We start from the raw sequence: 12,684 nt of genomic DNA, 5'->3' as shown, positions 1-12,684 counted from the left end.
TATATCAGGGACTTGGTCGTTGGGGGATTTTGGAATCCTCAAGGGATCCTGGAACCAAGCCCCCCATGGATCCCTAGGGATAACCGTGCTTCCCTGGCCTATTCTGTCTTCCCGTGTGACTCTGAAAGGTTTATGAGATTATGCGTGGTGGGGATTAAGTTAGTATTCTGAGGATCTTTGTGTTGTTGTGGGGTTTGGGGTGTTTTTTGTAGAGAAGGGGTCTCAGTATGTTGCCCTGGCTGGAGTGCAGTGGCAATCCACAGATGCATTCATAGCATACTGCAGCCTCGAACTCCTGGGCCCAAGCAGTCCTCCCACCTCAGCCTCCTAAGTAGCTGGGACTACAGACATGCAACAGTGGCACCCAGCTGTTTTTGGTTTTGATTTTAGAAATGTTCAGACTCTAAAGTAGAGAGAACAGCATCATGAACCCCCATGTGCCCAATACGCAGTTTCAATCATTATCGACATTTTGCCAATCTTCTTTCATTTTGACTCACTCCATTCCCCCTTTTTTTGCTGTAGTGTTTTAAAGCAGCTCCTAGACATGATCTCATCTCATTCTATAAATACTTCAGTATGCATTTTTTTGGATAGGGATGTTTTATAATATAATCACAGTACTATTATCACACCTAAAACATTAAACAATTATTAATATCTTTTAATTTCCCAGTCTATGTGGATCCCCTGATCATCTCAAAGATGTCTTCACAGATGATTTGTTGGAAAATCCACACAAATTCCACCCATTGCATCTGCTTGAAGTATCTCTTTAGTGTCTTTTCATCTATTATAACCCCCCGCTTTTTACAGAACATTTATTTTTTGAAGAAACCGGGTCATGTGTTGAACTTTCTGTTGCTGTCAGAAGGGCCTCAGCAACCATCCAGACCAATTTCTTTGTGTGATGAGGAAGAAACGGAGGTGCAGACAGGGGCCGTGTGAGGAGCATCCTTGAGAAACAGGGCTGGGCGTTCCTTGAGGCAGACCAGTATAGCCATTAGCGGGGTGATTAGCCAAAACGACTAGATGAACCTCTCATCAATACAGTGTTCTTGAGCAGCCGAGTGTTTCTGGAAAACCCAGAAACAAGAGTGGTGCCTGCTGTGCCCACTCACTTTGAGCAGATCCCAGCGCCATCCAGGGGAAAGCAAGAAATTAAAGTGAGTTATTCAGATTCATTCAGACAAATCCCACCAGGTTTTAGATCAATCAGGAGAGGTGTTCTTCAGCGCTATCGCTCTGTAATGCAATCTTGTAGACATACCCATTCGTCTTTCTGTGGCAGGTAATTGAAACGCATGTCAGCTCTCTGGCGTGCACAAAAGATGTAATTTTAGGCAAACGTAATTATTTTTCCATTTGTTAAGTTTTACTTCTTCATTGGTTGAACAAAGTAAGCATCTTGGCAAAGATACTTACTTTTTTTTTTTTTTTTTTTTGAGTGATTGCAACTAAATTCTCTTGTCTCATTTCCAGTTCTCAAAATTATATCATTCTAAGAGAGTATTTTGTAAAGTAAGGATTGGCTGATCACAGCTACCAGTGCATGCCAATTGTATTGCCTTTTTTTTTTTCATACGTTAGGTTTAAACACCAGCTTCAGTCACTATTTAGGCATAACTGGATTTATAAGGAAGGCAGTACAGCAAACAGCAGTTTAGAGCTTGCGCTTTGTGGGTCGACCCACCCGAGATCCAGTCACTTACTCACTGTAGAATTTCAGGCAAGCGACTTCGCCTCTCTGAGCCTTGATTGTCCTCATCTGTAAAATAGGAGTATAATCCTAACTACCTTCATGGAATATGGGAAAAACTAAATGAGAAGGTATGCGTATATTTAACTCTACATACAATATATTTATATATATGTATATATATATATATTTTTTTTTCTCAGCAAGTAAGTAGCAATTATGATTAGCACCTTGTCAACATTATGACACCTTTCTGGGGCAAATTCAGGTTTCCCTGAAGTGCTGAAACCCACTGGCTGCTTTTTTGTCTGCCATTTACCCCTAATAGCGGCTCCCTGCACTTAATGATGTATAGGAAGTGATACAGGGCAGGGCCTTAGCGATGATCTCATTCCAGAATTGATGGTATAAATGAGGAAACTGAGGTCCAGGGATGAGTAGTGTCTCCCAGGGACACACAGCTGGCTAGTGGCAGAGCTGGGACTGGACCTCAGCTTGCTCTTCTGCACATTCCCATGGACACCCAGGCACAAGTATGCTCCCCTCACCCTCTCTGCATTTGTGTCCAGCTTTTCTTGAGGGTCACAGCTGGGCCTTCAATAAAGGCCAGATGCTCCTGTTTACATGAATTTTTTTTTTTTTTTTTTTTTTTTGAGACGGAGTCTCACTCTGTTACCCAGGCTGGAGTGCAGTGGCACAATCTCGGCTCACTGCATCCTCTGCCTCCTGGGTTCGAGTGATTCTTCTACCTCAGCCTCCCGAGTAGCTGGGACTACAGGCTCGTGCCGCCATGCCCAGCTAATTTTTATATTTTTAGTAGAGATGGGGTTTCACCATATTGGCCAGGCTGGTCTCAAACTCCTGACCTCGCAATCTGCCCACCTCGGCCTCCCAAAGTGCTGAGATTACAGGCGTGAGCCACTGCGCCTGGCCTATATGTTTTTTTAAACAGACATTGATCCTCTTGCTCCAATAGAGGGACCTTGTGTTATTTTAGGACTGAAATGAGCTACCAGAATGCAGGGGGCATGTGCGTATCAACACAACAGTTGGTTTTCCAAATGTAAAGGGTTTCAGAGGTGCCTTATCTACCAGGACGGATTATTGAATAGGCCGTCCAAGCTGTGCAATGAGCCATCCAGGGAGTTAACGCCTCCAGGAGCAGCCCTGTGTCAGTGATGGATGAGAAGGGGAGGATAAATACCCCAGCATCCTTTCCCCTTGGGTGAGGCAACTCCCAGGTGTGTTTGGCTCTTTTCCCAGAGCTCCCACAGTGGGACTGAGCCTCGGTTGCCCACAAAGAAACCTGCTCACTCATGCACCTTGTCCTGGCTCCCTTCCCTGCCTCACTTCCCCACACCACCAACAGTGCATCCTAGGATCACTTCCCAAATAAACTGCATGCCTTCTTCCCCTTGTCTCAGGCAGGTGCTATTCTTAGGGAGCCACCCTTGGCCATAGGTAAGGCAGGTATTAGCATCCTGTTGGGCACACACCTCAGGCCTGAACCCCTTTCATCTCCAGGTTCCATGCTCCTCCCTGATGCCATGGCTGATTTTCACGACACCACGTGTAGATGAGGATGAATACTAGAGAATTGGCTTTTTTCCCCTTAAGAGAAAAAAAGTATCCATATTACTGCCGAAGTCTAAACATGGCTCTGAATTTGCAGCAGGGAAGGAAGTTGAGTGAAGCCGTGATTAGAGCCTTGTTTATGCCGTTCTTAGAGAAAACTCAGCATCTGCCGCTCCAACTCACCGACCCTGCCTTCATTAGGCCTATTTGTAAGAATCTCGGGGAATGATAATGTGCTTGAATTTCATACTGCTTCTATGCAACATAAAGGGCTCAGGCTTTGGAGTTTTATATTTTGGCACCTGATTTGAAGGGAAGGGGTCTTCCTTCACTCTAACGACATAATTGTCATTCAGAACGTACCTAGTGAAAGGGAGACTTGTCCTTCCCATTTGCAGGCATTAATTACCATTTGGTCTTCAGGGTAACAGATACGGTTGTATTCAGTGCGCATTTCCTGAGCATCTGCCAGGCGCTTTACCAAGTCCTTTGGAGAAAACCAAGTTGAATAAGATGTAGTCCCTGATCCTCCAGGGCTTCATGATTTCTCTGGCCGAATGCCAGTGCCTATGAAAGCAGGAAGATTATTTCCCAGAACCTACTAGAATACTTTCAGGGCTAGTTTGACCCTACTTTGAGACTCTTGAGGCTGAGTTTTAATAACCTTTTCCTCTGTCAAGGCCTGCAATTGTAGCTCGCTTCACCAAGTCATGGGTCTGGAAAGGCCATTTCGTCAGACTGTCACTCAACTTGATATAATTAAAGAATGGAGTCATAGTCCATAATCCTGCAGGATATACTAGCAGGGTTGTGGACAAGCAGGAACCAGAGGACACACAGGAATGTGGACTCTTTTCCAGCTTGACCCTAGCCTTGACACCTCCCAGCCCTCATGTTCCAGGATTTGCCTTTCAGGGAGCCTAAGAAAGGTGGCCCAAAAGACAGCATATTTTACAAATACTGAGTTTCATTGAGCCATCGACTCTCCATGTTGAAGGGAGCCCTGATTCTCCTATACAACATTCCCACTGCTTGAATGCCTCCAGTGATGGGGAACTCATTCCCTCTCATGTGGAAAGTATATAGGCTTGAAGCAGACATGCCTGATCATTGGCAGACAGGCAAAGAAGCTTAGTCTCTTTGAGCCTTCATTTCAGTTAAAAATAAGTAAATAAATAAAAGATAATCATTTTCCTTGCCTTGAGAGTGACTGAGAACCTGATGACGTGAGGCTGTGATGTTCCTGTCTCGGTGACTGGCACAGAGAAGGGTCATAACAACTGTTGGCTTCCTTCTGTCTTGGGCACTCTTAACAGTGACCCCAGATTTACACTCTCCCCCAGGAATTTCTTGAGAAAAGTGCAGTCGTGCTTCTTTAGGACACAATTCGCACACCTCATTTCATGGGCAGTCATTGTCATTGGTCCATGAAAGACCCTCTTGTGTGTCCATTTATCCCCCTTATTTCCCTCATTTATTCCCATATCCCACTCCTACCTCCCCCAAGGAAAGGCAAACACCCCATATTGTGTTTGTATGTGTGCTTGCAAGATGCGTGTTGCTATGTACATCAGTGCCACTGGCTTAGGTATCTTTTCTGTTCTGTTTTGTTTTTTCCACTCAACAGTTTGTTTCTAAAGACATCTCCATGGTCCTGGGTGTGCCTCTAGGCATGGCTCCTCCCTGCTCCCTGCAGAAACCATGGTGGGGTGCATCCATCACTTCACCCATCCAGGCCCTGGGATGGACACCCAGGTCACTTTCAACCCTCCACCCTCACAAATAATAAATGTCCTTATACATGTTCCCTTATGGACCCAACTGGAAATTTCCTTAGGACAGGTTTCCAAGAGCAGAATTGCTGAGTCAGAATCTGTGTGCACATTGAACATGCCCAAAACCTGCCAGGTTGCTCTGCAGAATGGCCATGCCCATATCTACACCCACTGGCAGAGGATTTCTGTGTCCCTACCTACCACCCACATTTGGGATTTCCTGGATCCTTCATTTTTTGACAGTCTAAAAGTATAAAGTAATATATTGTGACTTTAAGTATCATTTCTCTGATTCTTAATGAGTTTGGATATTTCTTTCTGTGCTTATTAGTCATTTGTTAATTGTCTGTTCTGATCCTTTGACCTTTTTTTTTTAAAAAAAAAAAAAAAAAGAAAGAAAAAGACAGGGTCTCCCTCTGTTGCCTGGGGTGGAGTACAGTGGCACAATCATAGCTCATTGCAGCCTTGAACTCCCAGGTGTAAGCCATCTTCCTTTCTCAGCCTCCCAAGTAGCTGGAACTACAGGAGTGCACCACCATGCCTGGCTAGGTTTTGTTTTTGTTTTTGTTTTTGTTTTCATGGAAGTGGCAGTCTCGCTATGTTACCCAAGCAGGTCTCAAACTCGTGGCCTGAAGCGATCCTCCCGCTGTCTCAGTCTCCTAAAATGCTGGGATTACAGGTGTGAGCCACCGCACCCAGCCACCTTTGACCATTTTTATTTTGAATTTACTGTCTTTTTCTTGTTGGTCTGCAGAAGTTCCTTACATAAGCTAGGTATCAATCCCTTATTGGGTTTAGGCTTTGCAAATATCTTCTCCCATTCTGTCACTTGTCTATAAACTACCTTCAAGTCCTGGTTGAGCAGAAGTTCTTAATTTTGATGTAGATAAACCCTTTTGGTTTTTGTCCTAAGGTTTGTGCTTTTGAAGTTTCTCAACAATTATTTCCTGTCACTCCTAGCAAGTGACCCCCTACCTGCCAGGTGCTGGCTGGCACTGGTTGGGTATGGGGGTTGGTGGGGCTGAGTGGGGTAAGATGCAATCCTTGCCCTCAGGGAGCCCACAGCCCACCCAGTGCAATGAGGAGCAGACACAGACAACAGCAAGGTGCGATGCGTGATAAGGGATGGCACAGGCAGCTGTGGGCATTCAGAGGAGGGCACTCAGGTCTACCTGGCAGAATCTAGGAAGGATATCTGAGAGCAGTGGCATCCAAGATGAATTCTTTTTTTTTTTGAGATGGAGTCTTGCTTTGTCACCCAGGCTGGAGTGCAGTGGCACAATCTCAGCCCACTGAAACATCCGTCCCAGGTTCAAGCAATTCTCCTGCCTCAGCCTCCCAAGTAGCCAAGATTACAGGCATGTGCCACCATGCCTGGCAAATTTTAGTATTTTTAGTAGAGACGGGGTTTCACCATGTTGGCCAGGCTGGTCTTGAACTCCTGACCTCATGATCTGCCCACCTCGGCCTCCCAAAGTGCTGGGATTACAGGCATGAGCCACTACACCCGGCCCCAAGATGAATTCTGAAGGACCTGAGGGGGGTTGCCAAGAAGAAGAGAAAAAGTGCTCCCAGGGCAGACAGCCTGTTATATATGACCTGAGTCCCCTCAGGTACTTAGCTCTTGTCCTTGAGCCAGTTTGCCTAGATCGATGGACACATCTACCCCTGGCAGTTACTATACCCTAGGGTATTTGGCCAATGTCCACCTAGCCTGTTAAAAATCTCAAAACAAAGGTCAGTTAACTAAACTTATGAAAAATGTGGCAATAGCATATTGTTTGTGACAGTACAGCACAAAGTCTGTCTCTGTTCTATGCTGCTGAGAGGTAATGCTGGGAGAGGGAGAGGGAACAGATTGGGATGGGGTGGAAGTGAAAAATCACTTCCTGAGAAATGGCTGTTCATCCTGGGGAAGAGCAGAGTTGAGGCCCATGGTTGCCAGGTTCCAAGTCTGAAGGATGGTCAGGAGCAGGAGCCAAAGTGACCTGGGGCCCCAGCACAGAGCCAGGACCCATGAGGGAAAGTCGCACAGAGAAGGTTTTAGCTTGGAATGAGGAGGACCTTTCCAAGCAATTGCAGATCATTGAACAGGAGTTTGGGGTCACAGAGATCTCCCATGCAGCCCCCTCACTTAGCAAGATCCAGGTGGGGGATGGGACTTCCCCAGGGCTACTCAGAGTGACCGCAAAGCCAGCAGCAGCTCTGAGGCTTCTGTCTCCTAGCTCAGAGCTCTTTTCTATGCCTGAGTTTGGGAGGGGGGTCCTAGAATTGAGTACATTTATAGAATCTTTTATTTTTGTTGAGCCAAGATCATCTTTTGTTTCATACCCCAGAGTTATACATTGTGTCTCAGTGTGCGTGTTTTCAACAACAATCAAATTCTAAAGGACATATTCTGGCTCCCCCAATTTGGAGCCAGAACCAAGTGAGATGACAAGTCTACCTCTGGCAGTTATTACACCCACCCCAAATAAGATTGGATACAGACTGGATATAGACATATCCAGATACAGACCAGTTGACCTTGTTTGCACAGTGGAGTTAACAACAAGCCCAAGAGTTAAAAGCTGAGAGGGCTGTGTGCCTATCATGGTTACCACCTGGCTGGACTGTGGGTGAATGCAAGAATACAGGGGACACAGTCCTTCCATCTGCAGACCCAGGAGGCGCCCTGAGCAGAGTGCAGGGGATGAGACCTTATACTGCCTGAGACAACAGAAGCGAGGCTGGCCAGCAGGAATCAAAAGCCCTGGACACACATAGGGCATGGCTTCTACATGAAGAGCTGTCATGCACAGAGCCCTGAGTCCACAGCAACTAGGACACTGGGAGGGGAGGAACAGTACTCAGGGAAGGCTTCCTGGAAGAGGCGGGTAGGGTTTGGACAAGTTAACTTGTTAAAGGGAGGGAAAGCCACCTCCCAAGTGGAGGAACCATGGTGGGGAACAGATGGCAGGAAGAAAATATGAAGAGTGCTTGGGAACCTCACATAGAGCCCACAGTTACTTTCATCATGAATAAAATAACCATAATTTGTTGGACACTTACCGTGAGTTAGGTTCCAAGCTAGGAACTTGGCATATATTCTCATCTTTAACCCTCTTATCAATTCTAATGTTCCCAGTTTACAGATACAGTCATGCAAGATCTGAAATTGTGCTTTAAAAAAAAAAAATCTCTATATCTCTGGCCCCTAGCCCAGAGCCTGGCACATAATGGGTGTCCAGTAATGTTTGTTGAATGAATGAATGAAATGATAAAACTAGAGGATTTAGTATCACATCTCTCCAGCATCCAGGATGTCCAAGGCCACCTGGCTTGAGGACATAGGAATGACTTTAACTTTCCACCACCTGCAGTGCTGCTTTTGAGAGATGCTTTATCATGAAATACCGTGAGCTGAGCCTGGCACGCAGTAGGCACTCAACAAATGAGGGCTGAATGATTGGCAGCCCTGCTCAGTATGGGGGTAAAAGTATGCTGAATTCAGAACTAGGAGACCCATGTTCAGTTGCCCGCTGAGTCGCTGCTGAGCACGTGGCTCTGAGTGGGTACTTAACCTATTTGAGGCTCCTCCTGCCTCTTTAGACCAGGATGAATTATGCCCAATTCATGGTTTGCCATGAGCATTAAATGCAGGAACTTGTGAAGCGCCTGTGAGCCTCCAACATTGCCCCCAGGGAGAGATTATGGTGATTACGGTCAGTGGGAAGCTGAGTATTATTTCAGTGCCATGGGACGGTGCATACAGCAGGGCATATGAGTCAGAAGGGCAGGCTGTGTGGCCGGGGTGCGGTGGGGTGCCAGCCACACCATTCCCCACTCTTGATGATTGATTCTGATCAACCTGCATATTTCATGCACTGCCTCCCTGCATCAAATAAATAAATCAGGGCCTCCTCTGAGCAGCAGGACCTGATTGGGGCATCTGCAGGGCTCAGGACTTCAAAAGGCCAGAGCAGGGATGCTGGAGCCCCCAGCAGATTCTGCTAATGTGACATTTAGGGGCCGGGTGGCCCAGGTAAGCAACAGCCGCTTGCGCAGTGTGATGCCCCCTAAGTGGCGAGGACCCTTGTGGGGAGAAGGAAGTGACTTTTACAGCCTCGTTTCCACCACCCACGGTCAGAGGAACACAGGCAGAAGTGTGGCCCAGGGGATTCCCTCTTCTGTTTTCTGAATGTTTCTGAGGGCCAGCAGTGCACCTGCATTTCTGCAAAGAAATTCCCTTAGAGCTAGAGCCCCAGGAGGCACTTCCTCAGGGTGCGCCTTGGAATTCCTATATAAACTCCAGGCATTTTGCTGGCCAGGGTCTGCAGCTCTGGAAGGGACCCGCCTGCACTTCACAGAGGCCTTCATCTGGGGATGGGTGGATGATCCTCCTCTTTGCGCTTCCCACATTCAGGAGGCACAGGTGGTCCATGAAGTGGGCACCCGGCACAAACTGTCACCTCTCAGGAATCCCATCGAGGCACCCCCATGGGATGCCATGTCAGGGAAGAGCATGGGCTATGGAAAATGTCCAGGGTTTGAGTCTGGCCTCTATTATTACCACTGGGGACCTAGGCAAAGCCACAAGCTGTCTGAGCCTCCATCTCCTTGTCTTTAAGGTGGGACTGAGACCACCTACTCCACACACTGTTTTAGCTAGGCAAGAAAATGTACACAAAATAGCACTGATCCAGCACACTATAGAGGCTCTGTCAGTACCCCCAGCCCTTCCTACCTGCTCCCCACCATTCTCAAGCCTGCTCTTCCCTGGGGGCCCTATCTCTGCCCTCAAACTCACTGCCCCTTGCTCCATCCTTCTAACCACAACCTTTCCCTAAATCTGCTTCATCCATGGTCACTGGTATCCTCCCAGATGCCAGATCCTCAGACTCTGCTCAAGGGTCTTCTCCTAGCCTCTCTGTGGCATGTGACACTGCAGCCAGCTCCATGGTGAAGGTGTGCCTTTCCTTGGCTTCTAAGATGCCCACTCCCTCCCAGCACCCTGCTCCTGCATCCTGGCCAACCCTTCCCAGTCTCTGCTCTGCCCAGCCCAGGGGTCAGGGCTCCTCCAGAGTCTGCACTTGGTCCTCTCCTCTTTTCACCTGGCTCACTTTCCCTGGGGGTCTCATTCTTGCTTCCAACTCCAATTCCCAGCTTCCATGCCGATGACTCCTGCTCGCCCCCCAGCCACACCTCTCCCTTCAGCTCTAGACCCAAGAGCATCTCTGCCTTGATGCTCCACAGGCATCCCAGGCTCAGCACATCCAAGATGGAACTCATTATTCTTCCCCTTGTATTTGAACCCCTCCTGGGTTCCCCGCTCAGGGATGGGAACTGAAACTCCTCATCCCCACCAGAACCTTGGATGACCTTGGTCCCCCTCTTCTTCATCTCCCATTTGATCACTCAGTTGTCCTGATTTTACTGGAAAAAAGAAACCTTGCTTAAATCTGATCCCCATCTCCATTTCTTCTGCCACCACTCTGGGCCAGTCCTCATCATCTTTATCTTTGACAATGACCAAAACAATGAACTAAACACACCAAGAACTGTAAGGATGGGAGTAAATTTGAATGCACCACTTGGGTTTAAAAACACACTGAACAATTGCAAGGAGCCAAGGGCAGTGGGAGACTATGCGTAGTATGACACAGCAGAGCAATGTGGCTCCTGAAAGATGCTAATTCAACCTGAGGATGCATATAATAGCAATGTATACTCCAGAATGAGGGAGGGGATGGTGGCCTCTACTTGCTGCTGACCAAATCATGCCAAAAGTGCACTGGTCAGTCCTTGGATCTACACTCTACAGAAAGACTGACTTTGTGGAATGTGGCCCAAGGAGGGGCTGGGGTGGGGGAGCAGGGAGATTGAAGTGCTGTTCTGTAAAGAGGAGGTGGGGGCTGGTATCAGCAGACTGACCTGTCTTTGTCTTCAAGTATCTGGGCCTATCCTAGGGAAGATGGAGCAAAAGTGGTCTGTGTGGTTCTGGAGGGCAGAGCCAGTTGAGCAGGGGGAATGTTACAGGGAAACATTTCAGCTCAGTGACCAGGAAGAACTTGGTACCACACAGAGTACAGTTGTAGGGAGCCTGGGCTCCCCATCTTTGAGGTGTGAAGCAAAGGATGGACAACCAATTGATGAGACAGAGACAATAAAAGAGAATGTTCCAGCCTAGATCAGGTTAGAAGTTTTGTAATTCTAACCAGAAGAGGCATTGGAGAAAGGGAAGCCTGCAAGAATATATCCAGGGCCTGTGAGGGGAGCAAGATCCTGGAATAGGAGCACCCAGACACAAACCCAGATCCCAGTCTAACTGGCCACTGTCTTTTGCTCCCCACAGACAGCAGGGAGGTGAAGGTGGGAGAGTACAACGCTGTGGCCGACACACTGGAGATCATCAATGACACCATCAGGTTCCAAGGTAAGGCAGGTGGGCTTCTCAGAGGAGGGGGCCTGCCCAGTTGCTCCCAAGCCTGGACATTGTCTAAGGGTTAGGGACAAGCTCAGCATCCTTGGCTTCATGGGGTCAAGGGAACATCCGCAACACATACACTCAATCATTGAGCACAGGGCTCCAATCACTTGTATGGGCTCCAGCACCTGACATGGGTCACTAGAGTTTGTATGAAGTGCACACTGAGGTGTTTAAACCATTGGATGGCCAGGAGTAATTCTTTTTAAAAGTAGCCCTGCTAAATTTAGGTCTATCTTCTCCTGTGGCAAAGAGTTTGACTGGGTTGGCAGTAAGGCCTGTCTATCTTCTGCTCTTCCTAGAAGATTATTTCTTCTCCTCTGCTAGAGAACTCCTCTTCAGCTTCTATAACCAGCTCAAATGACACCTCTTCTGTGCAATCTTCCTTAATTGCCGTCCAACTGAGCTAATGACTCCCTTCTCTTTGCTTCCAGTCTTTTCTCTCTGACTCTCTTATGGCCACTGTCACTTTACATTGATATTACTAGGTGATTCAGCTATGAGCCCCTGACTGGATCCTATTTGACTTTAAATTCCTGGCACCAGCCAAGGTCTGACGCATGTTGGAGACTTGGTAGTATTTAACGACAAAATGAATTGATCAAGTGGCTGGCTGGCTGGCTGGATGGATGGATGGATGGATGGATGGATGGATGGATGGATGGATGGGTGGGTGGGTTGGTGGATGAGTGGATGGATGGATGGTTGGGTGGATGAGTGGGTGTGTGGATGGATGGATGGATGGATGGATGAATGGTTGGTTGGGCAGATGCATGGATGGGTGTGTGAATGGGCGGTTGGATGGATAGATGGATAGGTGGGTGGGTGGGTGGGTGAATGGGTAGATGGACAGGTAGATGGGTGGACAGATGGATGCTTGGGTAGATGGATGGATGAATTGATCAAGTGGATGGATGGATGAATGGGTAGTGGATAGATAGATGTATAGGAGGGTGAGTGGATGAGTAGACAGATGGACAGCAGATGGACGGATGGACAAACAGACAGTCTAGTCACTGAATAGTAATAGAGAAAGCTGCCACATCCATATTGTTACTTTGATTCCACTGGGTCAGCAGAAATTGAGACAGCTGGCTTTCTGTGCCAGGAGCTTTTAAGTTCCTTCTTGAAAGCAAGGGCAACAGAGAAGGCTCTTCCACAGACCCTTT

The 12,684-nt window shown here is 47.5% G+C and overlaps 1 protein-coding gene across 2 annotated transcripts in view; it reads left to right on the top strand.

The window, feature by feature from the left end:
- Nucleotides 1-12,684, top strand: part of GABBR2 (gamma-aminobutyric acid type B receptor subunit 2) — a 415,862-nt gene that overhangs the window by 299,967 nt on the left and 103,211 nt on the right. For both annotated transcript variants that reach the window (XM_054502144.2, XM_054502145.1), the window contains one exon: nucleotides 11,384-11,464. In XM_054502144.2, the coding sequence (XP_054358119.1) occupies nucleotides 11,384-11,464 (81 nt within the window). The remainder of the gene's footprint in view (nucleotides 1-11,383; nucleotides 11,465-12,684) is intronic.

This window comes from Pongo pygmaeus, chromosome 13 (genome assembly GCF_028885625.2).
Source record: "Pongo pygmaeus isolate AG05252 chromosome 13, NHGRI_mPonPyg2-v2.0_pri, whole genome shotgun sequence".
NCBI lineage: Eukaryota > Metazoa > Chordata > Mammalia > Primates > Hominidae > Pongo > Pongo pygmaeus.
The sequence above is the reverse complement of the archived record's forward strand: the minus strand, read 5'-3'. Positions and strand labels throughout refer to the sequence as shown.